This window comes from Neolamprologus brichardi, chromosome 19 (genome assembly GCF_056152115.1).
Source record: "Neolamprologus brichardi isolate AB-2024 chromosome 19, ASM5615211v1, whole genome shotgun sequence".
In the NCBI taxonomy this organism is placed as follows: domain Eukaryota; kingdom Metazoa; phylum Chordata; class Actinopteri; order Cichliformes; family Cichlidae; genus Neolamprologus; species Neolamprologus brichardi.
Window position 1 is genome coordinate 6329315 of NC_142122.1, and position 16614 is coordinate 6345928.

The 16614-nt window shown below is 38.3% G+C and overlaps 1 protein-coding gene across 2 annotated transcripts in view; it reads right to left on the reverse strand.

Moving 5' to 3' along the window:
- Positions 1-16614, reverse strand: part of alk (ALK receptor tyrosine kinase) — a 398208-nt gene that overhangs the window by 242498 nt on the left and 139096 nt on the right. For both annotated transcript variants that reach the window (XM_006799378.3, XM_006799377.3), the window contains exon 2: positions 6419-6529. In XM_006799378.3, the coding sequence (XP_006799441.2) occupies positions 6419-6529 (111 nt within the window). The remainder of the gene's footprint in view (positions 1-6418; positions 6530-16614) is intronic.

Consider the following 16614-nt stretch of genomic DNA (forward strand, 5'->3'; position numbering starts at 1 on the left):
TTAATGAGCCTGTCACAACATTATGACCCTGACCTTACTTATCAAACAAAGCATGGATTCAATGATGCTCTGTGGTACACAGCTCAAGGTCAGAGAGATGTGAGCCAACTCCGGCCTTCTTAATTTTCTATATAGATTAACTACTGAATTCCCAGCAGCGCAGCGCTATTTGATCAAATACTCGGAAAAAAATATGAGATGCTGTATTTGCACAGAAGTGCAGACATCAAGCAAATTACATCTAACAATGGATGTCTCTTTGTGGCTAGAGAGCTGTAACTGTGCTGACAAATCTCCCCATGAAACCCTTTAATTGACATGATGGATATGTTTATTTCCTGATTACAATGAGATTCTGTCTGGCTGAGCTTATTTATGTATCCATTTGACTGTTTAATGGCATCTGCATTTGAAGCAAATTAAGTTCCTATCATGCAAGCAGGAGCCTTTTGTAAAATATATACATATGAATGGATGTGTGGCAAGTGATTTTTGACAAACAGAAGGTGCAACAGGGATTAGAAATAAATTAAAAATCTGTAACCCATATTGCTTGTTTTTTTTTTCTATTTCCTAATCTGACTTGAAAACAACAAGTGCTGGTCCCAAAACAAATGAGTACTTTTCAAAGTTCTTTTTTTAACAGTAACATTTTTGATGTGACTTGCTTATTTACAGTAAGCAAACAGAAGAGAGAACATCTAGAAGTATGAAGGTAAACGTGGTTACCTCATCTGTATTTCTTCGCTCAACTGCATGCGACAGTTACTGATCCCGGATTAGAAGGGATCAAAGTCAAATGTCAGAAAACCCATTCCTTTTTCACTTATTCTCTTGCTTCATCCATAGCATCCACTTTTCAAAACTACAAAGGTGACAAGCTAGCAGGGGGTCAAGAGAGGTTCTTCACAATAAACTCTCTGCAGATAGAGAAAAAATAGCAAAAACCCAAACCCATAAAAAAAACCTTTGCTTTACAGTAGATTTTTAAAATCATAACAGCTTGTGAGTGTTTCATAATTCAATAGGAAGCCAAAGCAATTGTAAACAACAGCAGCACATCTGCCAGCAAACCCTGTTAATTTGGTCATTGAATTTCCACCCATGACAGACCCCTTGTTTTTATCCACTCCAATTTTAAAATTGGTCCCATTATTTAGAGCAGCCCACAAATGACCAACCAAAAAAAAAGCTGCAACAGAAGCATAGACTGCGGTCAGATGCCAGATGTGAAATACAATTTATAGCTACACATACTCATCCTTCAGAGACACAATAAGTCAATTGCCACTGACTCCCAAAAACAATACCGTAAAAACCATTTGCATATTTGCTGGTTTCTACACGACAGATGCTGAAAAGTCTTTCTGCCACAAAGCATTTAGAAATCAAGTCAGGTAAAAGGCTGCATAAGGAGTGACAGTCTTTAAGTGGATGTAACCAGCAGCATACTGTCATAGTTGGTGGGTGTGGTTTTTTAGAAAAAAAAATATTCCCCACATAAACTAGTTTTTTTTTTTCAGTATAGCTAATACATAAAAAAACAGTAGTGTGTCAAATGTTCTTTTGTTTTTGTTTGGTTTTTTTTTTTTTACCACAAGCTATGTACCAGTTTAATATCACACAATAAATGAATCAGATAATAAATCACACTAAAACATTCTAGAGAAGGCAGCACCACAGGTGCAACCGGTGAAACTGTTGGGAAGACAATGTTGGAGAAACATGAACATTTTATTTGTACTGCATAATCTGCAGATTCTGACAGAAATCTGCAACTATCCTTTGAAGCACCGCTCCTCTCTAAAACAGCAATAAGGATAATTATTAGGTTATTTACATTATTATGTAAATAACAAAATAACTTAAAGCTGAAATTGGGAAACGTAAAGTCCGAAGTCTTTATATTAAGGGCCATCAGTCAAACAATATTGTTTGCTCTGGGTCTAAACAGAGCGCGTTGTGTGTGACGTCTTCTTTTGCGCATGCGGGCCGCTTTGAGCGTTCACACTAGAGCGCGTTTGCTGTCGCATTTTATTTGTAGTGTGAACGAGCAGACGAAAAAATCTGATTTGATCAAAAAATCGGAATTGAGCATTAAGACCTGCAGTGTGAACGTAGCCTAAGAGCTGGTGTTAAAGATTTGATGTGATTTTTGTGTTACCTCAATAAAAAATTTTCTAATGGGTCTTGAATGTGATACTAAACTATAGTTTTGCCTCATCCTGGAATTTACAATGTATCTAGATATCCCTTGCATGAACACTGGAGGAACTTTTTTAAAAAATTTGTCTGAATGACTTCTACACTTAAACAAATGCTCAGAGGAGCCTAACTCCATGCACTTCACCACTTTAAATAGCTGTGGAAATAAAACAGTGCACCAACTAGTAGGGGTTGGAAAGGCTAAATGATATGACTCCAAGAGGCAGCCACATTTAAGCACCTGCTCCAGTGCTCTATCCTTTATAACCCTCTGCCTTTGCAAATGTGTTTTATTCCAGCGCTGTGTCTCATTACACAAGAACAGCACTACCAGCTGAGTGAGGCAGATGTTCCATTGTGGAGCACAGCAACTCCTCAAGTGGCTAGCATCCATCTGAATGCCTGTGTTACAGCTGGCAGGCACAGCTGATGCAGGACAATCCATCTCCATGAAGAGAACAGGTCTAAAGTGATAAAGACGGCATATGGGAAGGTTTTAGCAAAAGAGAATATGGCTATGGTCAGTTCCTGCTGCCATTTTTGAAGGACATAAATGTTGATGGGAAGCAGGAAAGACTTCAAGACTGAGGGCTGTGACGTTATTGACATCACTGACACAGTGGGGGCAATAAAATCCGTTTACCAGCACTGAAATTCCTAACAAGGAAGATGAGTTGCCCTGTATCTTTGCAGCTAAAGCTGCTAATCGAAGCAGCGATGCAGAGAGAGCGAGAGAGGGAGAGTATGGTGGCGTAGGTCCAGTCGCTCTGTGCTTTTGGCTTTTGTGGTAGGTAATAAATGCCAGCGGACAGCAGATGCTGTAGGGAGAGCAGAGATCTATCGCTGCAGCCTACAGCCAAGTTCACCGTGCCATGTTGTTGTGACTTGTCCTCTCTCAAACCTTTTCTCAGCACCCTCTGATGCTATGTTACACAATATAAAACCAGCCAATCTTTAAAAGTCCCTGGGAGATTTATCAGAAGAACCAAAGAGTCATGACTCCTTTTGGCTTTTAAAAATGTAATCTCTCCAAGAAATGAAATACAAAGAACAAATAGGAAGGAAAGAATGCCCATATACTGACAGAATACAATGCATTATAACGAGTACTAGTAAAAGTGTACATTTGTTCTTGTCTGTTCAATCAACATTTAATTTGTTTCACTGAAGCTCACCGTTGCTCTACATCAGCATTTGTAATCATCAAGCTTTTACTGCCCAGATGTAAGCCTTCCTGCTCCAGCCAAACCCACTTCATTAATCACCATACAGAAAAATAAAAATAAACCCTCTCTGGGCTTGTTAACATACTAGAGACAATAGGTCAGAGCTGTCATTGCATGAAATAGCAGAAAAATGTAGTTGGCTGTGTCCATGACAGGCTGATTGATTCAAAAACAGTATGGCACTCTGTTGTGTAACTGACACCAGATCAGTCAGGTTCACTGTGGACTGTCAGAGACACGAGCAGCTGAAGCATAGTCCCAGAGATCCACTGTCAAAGATGTGTTTCATAAACAGCTGGGTGACAGTTTGGTGCTATTGGGAGTTTGAATCATCACTTACAGGATGACCTCCAACCCTCCAGGATGGCTGGAAATGGGCAAAAAAAAAAAATCTTGCTGGAGCTGTCACCTCCGAGTGATGCGAATGGGTTGATGTGACAAAGATGCACACAAGCGCCTAAAGGGTTACACAGATGCGCACACCAAGTGATGTAATACTGAACTCTGACATCTTTAGATCACTTTTCAAAGTCACTTTTGGGTTTGCTGTCTCAGCATCAGCTTTGACTGATGCTCTAAGACAACAGCTGCAATAAACTGTGTTTTTATTCATTCAAACATTTTACATTTAGAATGGCTTCAGCACAGAAAACCGACCTTTGAGGCCAGTGTCATTGATATGTCTTAAAAAATGACTCTTTTCTTCTTCCTCTCTTGCCATCTCTTCAGATTTGATTGGCCCACTAAAAGCTTGCTTTTGAACTATGATTAGCTAATTTTAAACATAATGCCAAAATCAACCCACTTAATTTCTTCTTGTTTACAAAACATGACTAATTAAAGTCATTAACAAGGGTCCTGAAGGATCCTTGAGAACGAATAGTGGAGTGGGTAAACCTCTTAGCCTTTGTCACACACAGATTTTGTACAAATAAAGGAATGGTTAATCAATTATGGCCCTTGAGCAGATTTACATGACATTATATTTGAGATTATTTTAAAATGTGTGTCAGGAGTTACAAAATAGTGATTGTAATTGTGTCTGTGAAATCAATTTAAAATTATCAGCTCTGAGTATATCCAATCCAGCAGCAAAGCAGTAAACTGCTTCATATGCAAGTACAATGATGTGAAAAGGCATGTTTTCGCCTTAAAACTAGTATAGAGTACACAGAGTATACTCTGTGATCAAGTAGATTGTAGAGCAACCTTCTCAATAATTTGAAGAATGGTTTTCTGTAGGACTTCACATCATTGCGGAGGAATTGGCACGCTCTTCTTTAAAGCGTTGTTTCAGTTCATTGAGGTTCGTAGGTTTGCATTTATGCACAGCTCTCTGCACACTATTACAGCACCTGATTCTACTGTGCCTGACAGTTGCTGGGAGGTGTTTTCATTGATATGCTGTGTTCTGGTTTTACCAAACATGTTCCTCTGCATCAAACATGAAGCCATGCAGTCATGTTCTTTTTAGAAAGAAGCTTTCTACCCTTCCAAATGAACAATACTTGTTTAGTCTTTTCTTATGGTACTGTTATAAACTTTAACAATTAACATGCTAATTGATCCCAAACAGAATGGTTTGATCTTTGTGTGAATTTGCAGGCTGGTGCACTCCTGTGCAAATTGTTTGCTTTGCAGTTCATTGTTTTAACGTCTCATGTGGCCACACTTTCTGATGACGAGTTAGTGAAGTTCATGTGATTATCAACACATGGCTATTACTTACCCTCTAAGTTTCTATGGAGGCAGTAAGTATACTTAAGTCCAAAGTGCCCTGTGAAAACTCTTTTTTTTTTAAACAGACTGCAGATCTGTTACTAACACAGCTTTAAGGCTTAGTGATGTCTATGACAAGATTGAATGTTTAATGCTGTTAATGACTTTTTAAGACATGTTCCACATCAAAAGACAAAAAAAAAAAAATAGATAAAGCCATCCATTATAATATCCCATGTTAGCATATCTGTTTTATTGCATACAGTATCTTAGTTGTAAGTACATAAGACTATGTTTCCTTCACTGTGTACGTGTCTTTCAAAGTTCATTTCACATGCAGCATCTGTTTTTATGTTTATTAAAGCTTCAAAGGTCTCAACAGTTTTGTCATTTTAAATAAACCTGAAAAAAATAATTCTTTACGCCTCGCTGCTTTCAGGATTAAAAGAGAAAGAAATTGATTTTCATTATTTGACATTGCTGTTTTATTTATATAGAGCAAACTTTTTCAAAGTTCTAATTAATTTCTACACATCGAGTTCCCTTATTAATAAAAAACACTTTTTGGCCATTTTATGGGTGGATTATTTAAAATTAAGCCTTCTTCAAAGACTCATGCTAGATATTTTAGTCCCATTTCTCTTCCATTACATTTATATGGAATTTTATACCAAAAAACAACCTGGCTACATGTACATTTTTACTAGAGACACACTGATTAACCAGCCAGGGCCTGGAATTAGCTTATTTCTAGTGTGCTTTTGACAAAAAAGTTTACTTTTGCTCGTATATGCTATAAGATACAGTTGTTAGAAAGACAATAACAACTGGCAAAAAAATTGAATCTGTAGGTCACACTTAGAAAAAACAAACCAAGATATTGTATCAGCCAACTGAAATTAGCACATCTCAAATAAAAAAAAAACTCTTTCCAGCTTTTTCTAGGTTTTGAACTTGTGTTAAATGTCTTAATTAAACTGCTTATGTAGGACTGCATTTTTTATATGCATTGTTTCATTTCATCTCTGCTGTAATTTCACCTGTAAGAAATGTAACACCTCACAGATGATGCGTGTGTGTGTGTGAGTGTGTGAATTTAAGAATAAATACGTGTTTATCTTTAACAAAATCTCAATTTTGTGCCTTGTAGAGAGCAGACAAGACAGAGATTTAATGTGTGCTGAGGGAAAGCTGACGCCAGGTGTTGAGGACAACTGGGAACAGAGATCTGTGGTCTGTTTGAGGAGGGCTGACAAAACCTCACTTACCTGAAATAGGAACTGAGTCACTGGGAAAACTGAGGTTGTCCTCAGCTATCCAGGAGAAGCTCCAGTATCCTTTAGGAATCCCAGGAGCAGTCCTACCATTCAGTGGCTCACCTGCAAAAATAGCAAATCCTCATTTTACTTTCAGAATACATGTTGCAAAGAATGACTATGTTAAGAAATTCAGTAAAATACAGTTCATTGCTTTGTTTATTTAATTTCTGGCACTGATTTAGCATCCACGTTGCACTCCCTTTTTCTTTATTAGTCCAGCTTAGTCATACGTCTGCTTCCTCCATTAAAATTTGTAAACGCTGTATGATCTTGCCTTTTTAAACTAAAAAGTATTTTGATGAACCGTTTGTACAGGCTGAGTCTTTTTTTCTAGCAGACAAGCTGAAAAGGAAAGTGAAAGTCTTATAGTTGAATCACCAACTATTACTGGAGTTTCTGCAACAATAATAAAATACACTGAGGCATTTCACTAAATAAATAACCATTGTAAACTTCACCATTTTTATGTCAACAAAGCATCTGCAGTTTTGGTACAGAGTGAACTGGAGTGATAGTATGAAGGTCCAAGGAGCCATATGAATTGGTTATTGGATATCAATAGACTGCATAATTACCTGTAGGCAGATTTGACTAATTTTGTTTGACTCTGTCTTCACCTTCTAAACTCAAAGACTAATTATTGCAAGATCGAATAGAAGCGTGATACTGTAAAGTAGATGCAAAAACTTTCTCTCCCACTTTATGTACCCCCTACCTTCCAACGATGCCATCACACTCACAAACACACACACACACACACACACACACACACACACACACACACACACACACACACACACACACACACGCTCTCCCTCTTTCACTTTGTCCTTAGTCCATGGGTAATTACTACAAAGTCACAGACCAATACACTGCTGCCTAAAAAGGAGACCCCTGCATAAATCCTGCAGTCATTTCAAATGAGCCTTAAAGAGCGATTGATTGTATACGCTGACTTTCATTGCGCTAAATAGTTTACAGTTGGCTTCAGCCAAAAGGAGACCCGGATAATATTAAACATGCTTTCTTACTCAGAAAGATTTCTACTAACATTTAAAGCAGACTGCATTAATATGACTATTGTTTAGATTTTTTGAGGGTCTTCACCAATAACACATATATTTCAGATGCCTCGCCATGTAAGGTCTTAAACATAAATGTCCTTAACTCCTTTTCAGCCATTCTACTGCAGATTTGCGGGTATCCTTGGGATCATCGTGCTGTTGCGTGAACCAGTTTCAGCCAAGCTTTAGGTGGCAGAATACACAGAAAAGTTTATGGGTGATTTCCTGACTGCAAGTCCCCCACGTCATTTGGATGCAAAACCTAAATCATCACCTTTCCACCACCATGCTTAACTATTGATATGAGGCATAGGGGCGCCTGTGGCTCAGGTGATGCAGAGAGCGCAAAAGAGGGAGAGTATGGAAGGTTGGTGAAAAAATGCTTAGGTACATGAAGGTGAATGAGACTTGTAATAGAACACACTGAACACTTACTGTTTCCATATTTTTGCTCATATGCTGCTGTTTGATTTTCACCAAATGTGGCCCTGTGCATTATGGTTATTATGTACTGTAGTTCTTGGTTCTTGGAGTTTCTTTGAGCATTATTCAACACAACTGAAGTCAGGGACTTGTCCCAAAATTGCTTGCCACTTAAGCTGTATGCTTTGGGAAACTGCAGTGATGAGTGGTAAACTATAAACTCAATTTTTTTTCTCCAAGTATCTCTGGATTTGGCTGCAGTTCACCCTTAATTCTGACTAGTCAACACACCTCTGCTACAGAGAACAATTACTGTAAGTTTAGTAGCTGCTACCACTATGCTTCATTGCAAGGACAATGATCAGAGATGATTTACAGACTCTGTTGTTCACACTACACAGCGTTCAGAATTTTGATCAGAGATGTCAATATCTTTCTCATCAGAACAGTTGCTGTCATTGTGGGCTCAATGTTCTTTTAGCATTTATTGGTTCATTCCATGTGAGTTTTATTTGCTTTTTACTCAAAAGTGTCTTCTATCTAGCCACGTAACAGAGGCCTGATAATTGAAGTGATGCTTAAGTGATCCTTCTAGCATGACTCCCCACTGTGCAGAGGACTTCTGAAGTATGGGTTTATCATTCAAAAACTACATGAATATACCTTAAAACATGAAATGGAAATGATTATTGCTGAACTTTCAACAACAACAACTTTTCAAAAATCAATATACAGTAACAATTGTACTGCAAGAAGGCAACAATTTATTTCCAGTGGAGCTCAAGTTAATTTTCACTTGCAAACATGCCCTGTGTTTATTCTTTATTGCAGTCAGCATGTAGAACCACGACTCACTCTAGTCCATTTTATGAAAGGGGATTTTCTCTTTCAAAAAATTGTGCAACTGTGCAGGGAACACCCATGTCCAGTCACATAACTCAGCTGCTATAATGCCTTACCTATGCTTTATGAGCAGTAGATGTTGGGTTTTTTCCCTCCTCGCTGTGTCCTTTGATTACATGCCACTGCTTCCAGCTTAACCTCAAACAATTCAGCAGGTGCTGACTTCCGCATTTCTGTTTTTTTTTTTCTTTTTATCATCCACAGAGCCACCAAAGATGCATAATTTCCCTTTTTCCCCTTCTTGTAACACTATTCCTAGGCTATATATCCTCTTTTCCCTCTATGCATGTCGTCTTTGCCCTTTTGTCAAAGCAAGTCCTTGGTTGTACTTCAAAGCGCGAAGACATTTCTGCTCTCAATAAATTCACCCTCGCTATCGTCATATTGACTGTCGATTGATTTTTGTTTCCAGAGCTAACTAGTTAAGTAGCTACAGTAGCATCATGGTATAGGTGGAATGAAGTAACAGGGATACTGATATAATATAATTAGCACTGGCTGTAATATAAAGTCAGTTCTAAAATGATCTTTTGGCCAAATTGTTATTGAGATAAACACAGACATGAAGAACAAATGTGCATGCTTTCTAAACTATGTTCAATCAATTAATTTTTCTACCAGCAAAGCTCAGAAACGTTCTTTTACAGCTGAAGGCTCTGTGAAATAAAACCTCATACATAAGAAATAAGGGGTCAGAATACATTTTGAACTCACTGTAAATGAACAGTATCATACTCTCAATTTCCAACAGAATCTCATTAAGTAAAAAAAAATTCAGAGCTCGCTGAAGCATTCTGAAAGTTTCATACGTTAGTCAGAACAAGGGTACAACTGTATGTCTGACAGCTGAGTGAGTCTATGCTCTTTTTATGATTTTTTTTGTACATCTTTAAATAATATATCAGTTTTATCAATCTGTTTGGTCCATTGCAATTAAAATAATTTAAATGACTGTAACAATACTATTCCAAATTCCCAGAGAAAATTATTTTTGGGAACCCACAAAATTAGGTGCATAACAAACACATGAACTGCTGTGCACACAGTTGGAGAACAGAACAGAGAAGAGAGATCTCAGCTCAGTGAGCAATCTAACTCTATCCCACCCACACTCTAAAATCCTTTAAATGTGGCTTAGTGGATTTATCAATGAGGCTTGACTCAAGCTGTCAGTGAGACATGCCTATGCATAAACATACATCTCTCTTAGTTGTGTACACCCATGTTATTTCTTTTACTATTAAAATTGCAAATATCCAGAACCACAACTTTTGTTTTAATGAGATAAGAGATGAGATAAGTGGAGATTTTGAAATACCTCCAAAATCCATTAATGATGACGAACTAAAACATAGTAGAAAAACATATGGAACAGCAAACTGTTTTGAGTGAACAGTCCTGTACATGAGGTATGTGGTGCTTGTGGCCTTTGTTTCAGTGGAGTGCACGGGTCCATAAAGCCAGCCAATTACCCATGAAAAGTGGAAGCAGGATAAGCATACAGACAGTAGATCTTTGGCTCAGCCAGACCTGCAAATTGGTGTGGCCTTCACTAAAATCATCATGGTTGTGAAATGTTTGCACTCAGAAAAAATTGACATTTCCAATACGTTAGTCACACAAGGTTTTAGAGGGCTAATGTGGTCTTTGGGCGTAGTGGCAGTGCTGCTGGTGGTTCAGTCCAGTAGTGTAACTATGTCTTAACCATCCAAAGTTTCAATGCAATTGTCCGAATATTTGGTAATTAGGAACTTCTACAATCTTCTTGTTCTTTCAGCTGCTCACTTTAGAGGCCGTCCTATGCCTAGCATCCTCCTCTGTCACACATGTCTTCTTTTACTACATACAAGAAGAGACCATTTAAACATTAAACACTAAAATTGTATAGCTCTCTGCTTCTCACCACTATAGCAAAGTTAGTTTAAACAGTGAAGGCTATTATCCAGCCAGCAGGCACTGAAGACACATAAATCAGACACACCCCTTCCACATACCAATTAAAACATTCCTCCACAGATTATTAATAAGCAGAAAGTTCATGTTGCCAACTTTTTTTTGCACTGGCGATCAAGCCACTTCTTTTTTTCTCCACATCAGACTATAAGAATATAGAATTTTAATACTCTGAAATAAGTTGCGTAAAGGATTTTATGCCTATCTTTTAACTGCAAAACAAAAACAATAGCAGTTAAACTCCTGGCCATGGAAGATCTTGTCTAGAGAAGATCAAGCTAAACAAAGACATATCTAAACGTAATGCAAAACAGCTGGAGTATGAAACACTAACAGCTAATTGAAAGGGAAATGAGAAAGCCACCCTTCTACCTTGTTGGAATTTCATGCTCTTTGGCCTTCTGCATCACAATTGTCCTCATCTTTTTAACCATTAATTAAAGATTTACCTAGGGATACATACATTACTGCCTAAATAAATCGATTACCTGTCCAGCCCAGTGACGCGTCATTAAATGTTCGTCAAAGTCTGCCAACACCACATCAGGCAGCTGAGGCCTGGAATTGGCTGCTCTCCCTGCTACAAAAGACCACATTGATTTCCATCAGAGGAGCCCTCATGTCCACTAAGCACTCTGACTTTCATTAAGACCTTCACCGAATTCCACACACGTTTCTCGCCAATCCCAAAACGCTGTGTGTGTATACACAGTCATTCACAGACCTCTACCAACAGAGGCAAGGCAAATACTACATCCCTAATTAAACGGTCTTTAAACAGGAGTATGGCGACACTTAATTATTCTCAAATGTTTCAGCTACATTAATACAGGTGTCATGTTTTGCTAAGGCTTAAGTCTCATTCTAACAACGAGCGACCAAGGTTAAACAGGGTTAAAAAAAGGAGAGACAGCTAAGTGTTCTTGTGAAAATGCCACCCACCCTGTTTGCTGTAAGCTTTAAGTGGGAGATGAGTTGTTTCTAAGAGGCTTTTTGCATTTGTCATAAGATGCTGGTATATTAATATGTTTTTGCATAAACCCTGTCTTGTAAACAAGCAAGGATTTTGGGTCAACTGTTTGATCCAGCTTATTAACTTAAAGTGCTGCCCATGAAACCGACCCTTAAGACCTCCCAAAATGCAACCTCTTCTCTGGAGAAAGATCCAATCTAAATCAACTCACTTCTCCCTCTCGTCAGCTATTACTGAAAGCCAAACAGCAGCATGAATTATTACCTGCAGAGCAGAAACGACTGACATAATGACAGGCAAATCTTATAATTAAGATTCGCCTAACTGCATTTGAAACTGAGCAGTTTAACTGATTTTTCTTAGTCTAGCTGACTGAGATCATGTGACTACAGAAATATCAAAAGTTATCTCCATTAAATACTTGCTTTGTTCGTGTAACAAATTTAGCATTGAGCTGAGACGCTTTCACAACACGTGACGAGATACTAGCAATGCCAGACACCAAACACTGATGTACCATCAGAGGGATGCCTTCTGATGAAGATGCTCCACTCGCTTGACATGTATACCGTGAATTGCGAGTAAGGTAAAGCACTGTTTTGTCTCTCAACGTGAAAAGATTTTATCAAAGAAATGGATCATAAGCCTTCAGCGTGAAACCATTATCCCAGGGAATAAAGAGCTGCTCAATGACAATGAAGGTGTCAACTGGGCTTCCCTGATGCTCATTAAAGAAAGTGATTTTGCTGTTGTACACCAAGCCCCTTTTTTTCTTTGAAGCTTTGCTACACTAGTCAAACATACAGCAACACTTCTGAACAGGCAGCCCAGTATTCACAAATAATGCATGAAAATGGTTTGTTCAGTCACAGAGTGGTATCTGAAGTTGGAGAAAAAGTTCTCCACTCTCATTTGCTATGCTGGAACAGTTTGTGGCCATGAGATGAGTAATTTAATGATGAAAAGCACACGTTTAATTATACAGACCTCTTTCCTTTATGCACATTTGACTGTACATGTAGCATTTTGCATTGAAGTAAAAAAAAATGCCAGCTGTTGATTTTCAACATCAATTTGAGACATCTGGTGACACTCAGAGACATCCCAACCTTATTCTGAGAATGATTTCTTTCACACATCCCACGAGGGCTTTTCTTCTTTGTTGGTATAGCTCAAGTAGTGAGTAAATATGCCAATGTGAGGAGAAGTTCCAGTGCATTAATAATTGTTTAGAACAGAAGCTTCTAAGAGAAATGTTAATGACATTATCCTGTGTGCATGGCAGAATTTGTAAAACAACATTAGGTTTATTATTGTAGTTTAGCCTGCTAATTTGGCTGCTCATAAGCACCGCAGCACAGTGGTGCAGTGGTTAGCACCTGCTGATGCGTTATCCTTTATTTTACTTTATTATTCATAAAAAATTCTGTGTCATTTATATCTGCCATTCTAATTTTCATTTTTTATGTAACAAGGCAGATTTAATAGGGTTATAATTTCAAGAACAACTTGATCAAAATGTGAACAGAGTTTTCATTTATCAGGGCATGGAGAGAAAGGATAAACAGAAATTCTAAAGCTTACTTCTCAAAACCCAAAAAAGCAGATAAAAGATTTTTTTTTTCTACAGATACATCCGAGGCACTAAAACACTGCAGCCATTGTACCTAAACAGGCGAATGTGAACTCAGTGGACTTAACGGGATAGCTTGCTTGAGCATAATTAAATGTACCGAGGGAGGTTGCTGCAGAGGCAACATTTGTTCTGCTGACAGACAACTTTTCAAATCAGATCTCATTTTATTCTTAAGGCTGAAGCCAATTTCTGCTGCCACAATGGATACTGAAGCTACGGGCATCCTTTCAACCAGAGTTTGATAGCTGGGACTGTTGTCTCGAGGAAGCAATCAGAAATTATCAAAAGTTTCCAAATGGGAGACTTTCTGATTCTGCAAGCACTAGCGTCCTTAGTCCTTCTGCATGAGGAGGCTAGTGCACTTCTGACCCTGTGGTGGTCACAGATGGGCTCTAAGACCTTGTCAACATAGTTGCAGTATTGATAGTAGGCATAAAAAATAAAAATAATCAAAACTGCCTTTTATTTAGCTCAGACTGATAGCTGTTTCCTCCTCAGAGTACTCTTCTCCCACAGTCCAAACCCAAGGCCGTTAGGTTAACTGGTAATGAAAAACTGGACACAGGTGGAGAAGTGTGAGTGTGAGATTGTATGCCTCTCGGTGTTAGCCCTGGGATACCACCTGCACCATGGGAAGCATGATATTGCACTGGTTAGCATTGTTCCCTCACAGCAAGACCGGAACCTTCATGTGTACCACTGTGCCTCCCTGTGCTGCCTCCCACAGTCCAAAGGCATTAGGTCCACGTCCAGCATGTAACTTGCCTCTCACATCCTTCCAGCTCCAGCCTGTATAATACATTTGAGTGTTTTACCATGATGTCAGGGTTCCTATTTTGTTACATCATCAAAGCACCCAGAAAGCAAGATCTGAGTTGTTCTTATTGAGTGACACATTGATTAGTTTGTGGCTTCTCTCTTGCAGACAACTAACATGTTGAGCTGTATGATTATAATGAAATTGCTAGTTTGGTATTTCGTGTGCATATGAATCATTCATCAAAGAGCAGGTTTCAAAGCCCACTCTGAACAAGATGTGATTATCATAAAGCAGAAATTACTGTAGTTTCCCATGGATTGCACTGACTGAGCTGATTACCACTTTGTAGGGCACAAGATCAGAGACCCTCGTGAAAAAAAACACAATATAAAGTTAAAATTAGCACAGGACGTGGAAATTTTTACTTTTAGCTAGTGCTTTATGCACACTGAAGTACTTTAACAGAACAAGAGAACAATGCACAATGCTCTCCTGTTGTATCTGAGCTAGCCCACAGTGGCTCTCATTCTTCACTACAAAGGGTTTTCAGCAAATCTCCCAGCAAGCAAATGTAGGGATGAACTATGTAAAAAACACACGCTGACACACAAACACAGCCACACACAAAATATGGCCAAGAATGCTAAACTGAAATACATTCTACATATTCTCCCTAACTGTTAACATGTATGGAAACAACTCTCTTTTCCTCTCTGTGGAGAAGTCTGCTACTGCAAACAGTTGACAGGCAATGTTTTAAATGTAAAACTACATTAAACAATAGTCACAGTCACCAATCAGTGTTAAACATTTACCGTAGTAATGAATCCTTCTGATCGTAACAAAAATATCACATCTTTATCTCATTAACCTCTTAAGCTTAAAATGGCCTTTGTGGGGGATAAAGGTAAATATGTAGTTAAGGCAACAAGTCTGTGTTAACCTTACTTAACAACTGTTTAGAGCCACACAATCAAATTTTAATCACAATCACACTTTGGTACTATGGAAGAGGATTAGGGCCACTGGAAAAAAAAGGTGGGCACGTCTTTTTTTGTGTCCCTTTTCCAGAATTCTAAAAAAAAAGTCTTGCCCTAATCCTACAACTAAATGAGCACGATCAAACACTATTAAAATCACATCCTCCACCGAACAGAATGCAAAGCAAAAGGTAATCAAGCACTCCCTAAATCAACGACTGATCATTTGCCCACATGTGCCAGTCATTGCTGTTCTCTTCACCCTTCAGTTTGAAGTTTCCTGGATGTAGTATGGATGGTAACACTACGTTAAAAGGCCAGTATGAAACATGAATCAAATGTCTGGCACATGAGAAGGTGAAGCCCTTGTCCCTTGTAGCGGATCATCATTCGCTGTTTTGAAGTACTTTGAATTTAAGACAAGTGATGTTAACCAATAATGACTCATGGGCAGAGCACTGTAGAGTTGTGTCTGTGTTGCAACTAACTTATTCAACCGCTTGAAAATACCCCAAACTACAGTATAATTAATGCATGAAGGCCAAGAAAAACAATGCAGTGGTTGCTAATGTGACTCATCCAATATCATCTTAGACGTGCTGCTGCACAGCATGTCTACATATCCATCCAGCTCACAAGGGCGCAACTGCTTTCTGTTTGGCCAAAGATATGCATGCAGTAAACACAGTGAGTAATGAAGGATTCAAAAAAACTATATGAATAACAGACTAAAGATATGTTATCCCTTTATGCAGTTTTTCTAAAGTGGCAATACCATCAAAGTATGCAAAAGCACACAGGGGAAACTGGCGAGGGATCTCACAGCTGTCAAGTATTGTGCTTCCAGTTTAATTCACATCCATCATGCAGGTACAATAAATGGAATGAAAGACTATATTTCGCTTCCAAGAGATGCACTTGGGTCAGGTGAATAAACACATCATTTGTCTGCAAAGAAGTGTTAATTAACAGAAATGTAGCACAATATAAACACAGTAAATGGACTGGTTCTTACATAGCGCTTTTCTACTCTACTGTAGCACTCAAAGGCCTTTACATGAAAGCAGGCCCCTATTGTTTTAATTTTGTGTTAGATTTTGGTGCATTCATTGCAGATCCTGTGAATTCAGGTGGACCAAATTTTATTTTGATGCAAATAATGGTTTAAAAATGGTTACAAATTCCTTTAATTTTCCTTTATAATGGAAAGCAAAGACCTTTGTGTGCAGGAAAAAAATCCTGTTAAGACATTGACAAAATCTCTAAAACAATTACTACCTACAAAAGTAAAATGTATGGCAGAATATACTATGATATAATACAGTATACCATGTAAAAGTACCTTAATCACTGCACATCACACACTGTGCAGTATCTTAGTACTCAGTTCCAATGTAGCAATTTTGTTTCAAAAAGTAATTAACAACAAATCTAGCAACCTTCTGAACAACCC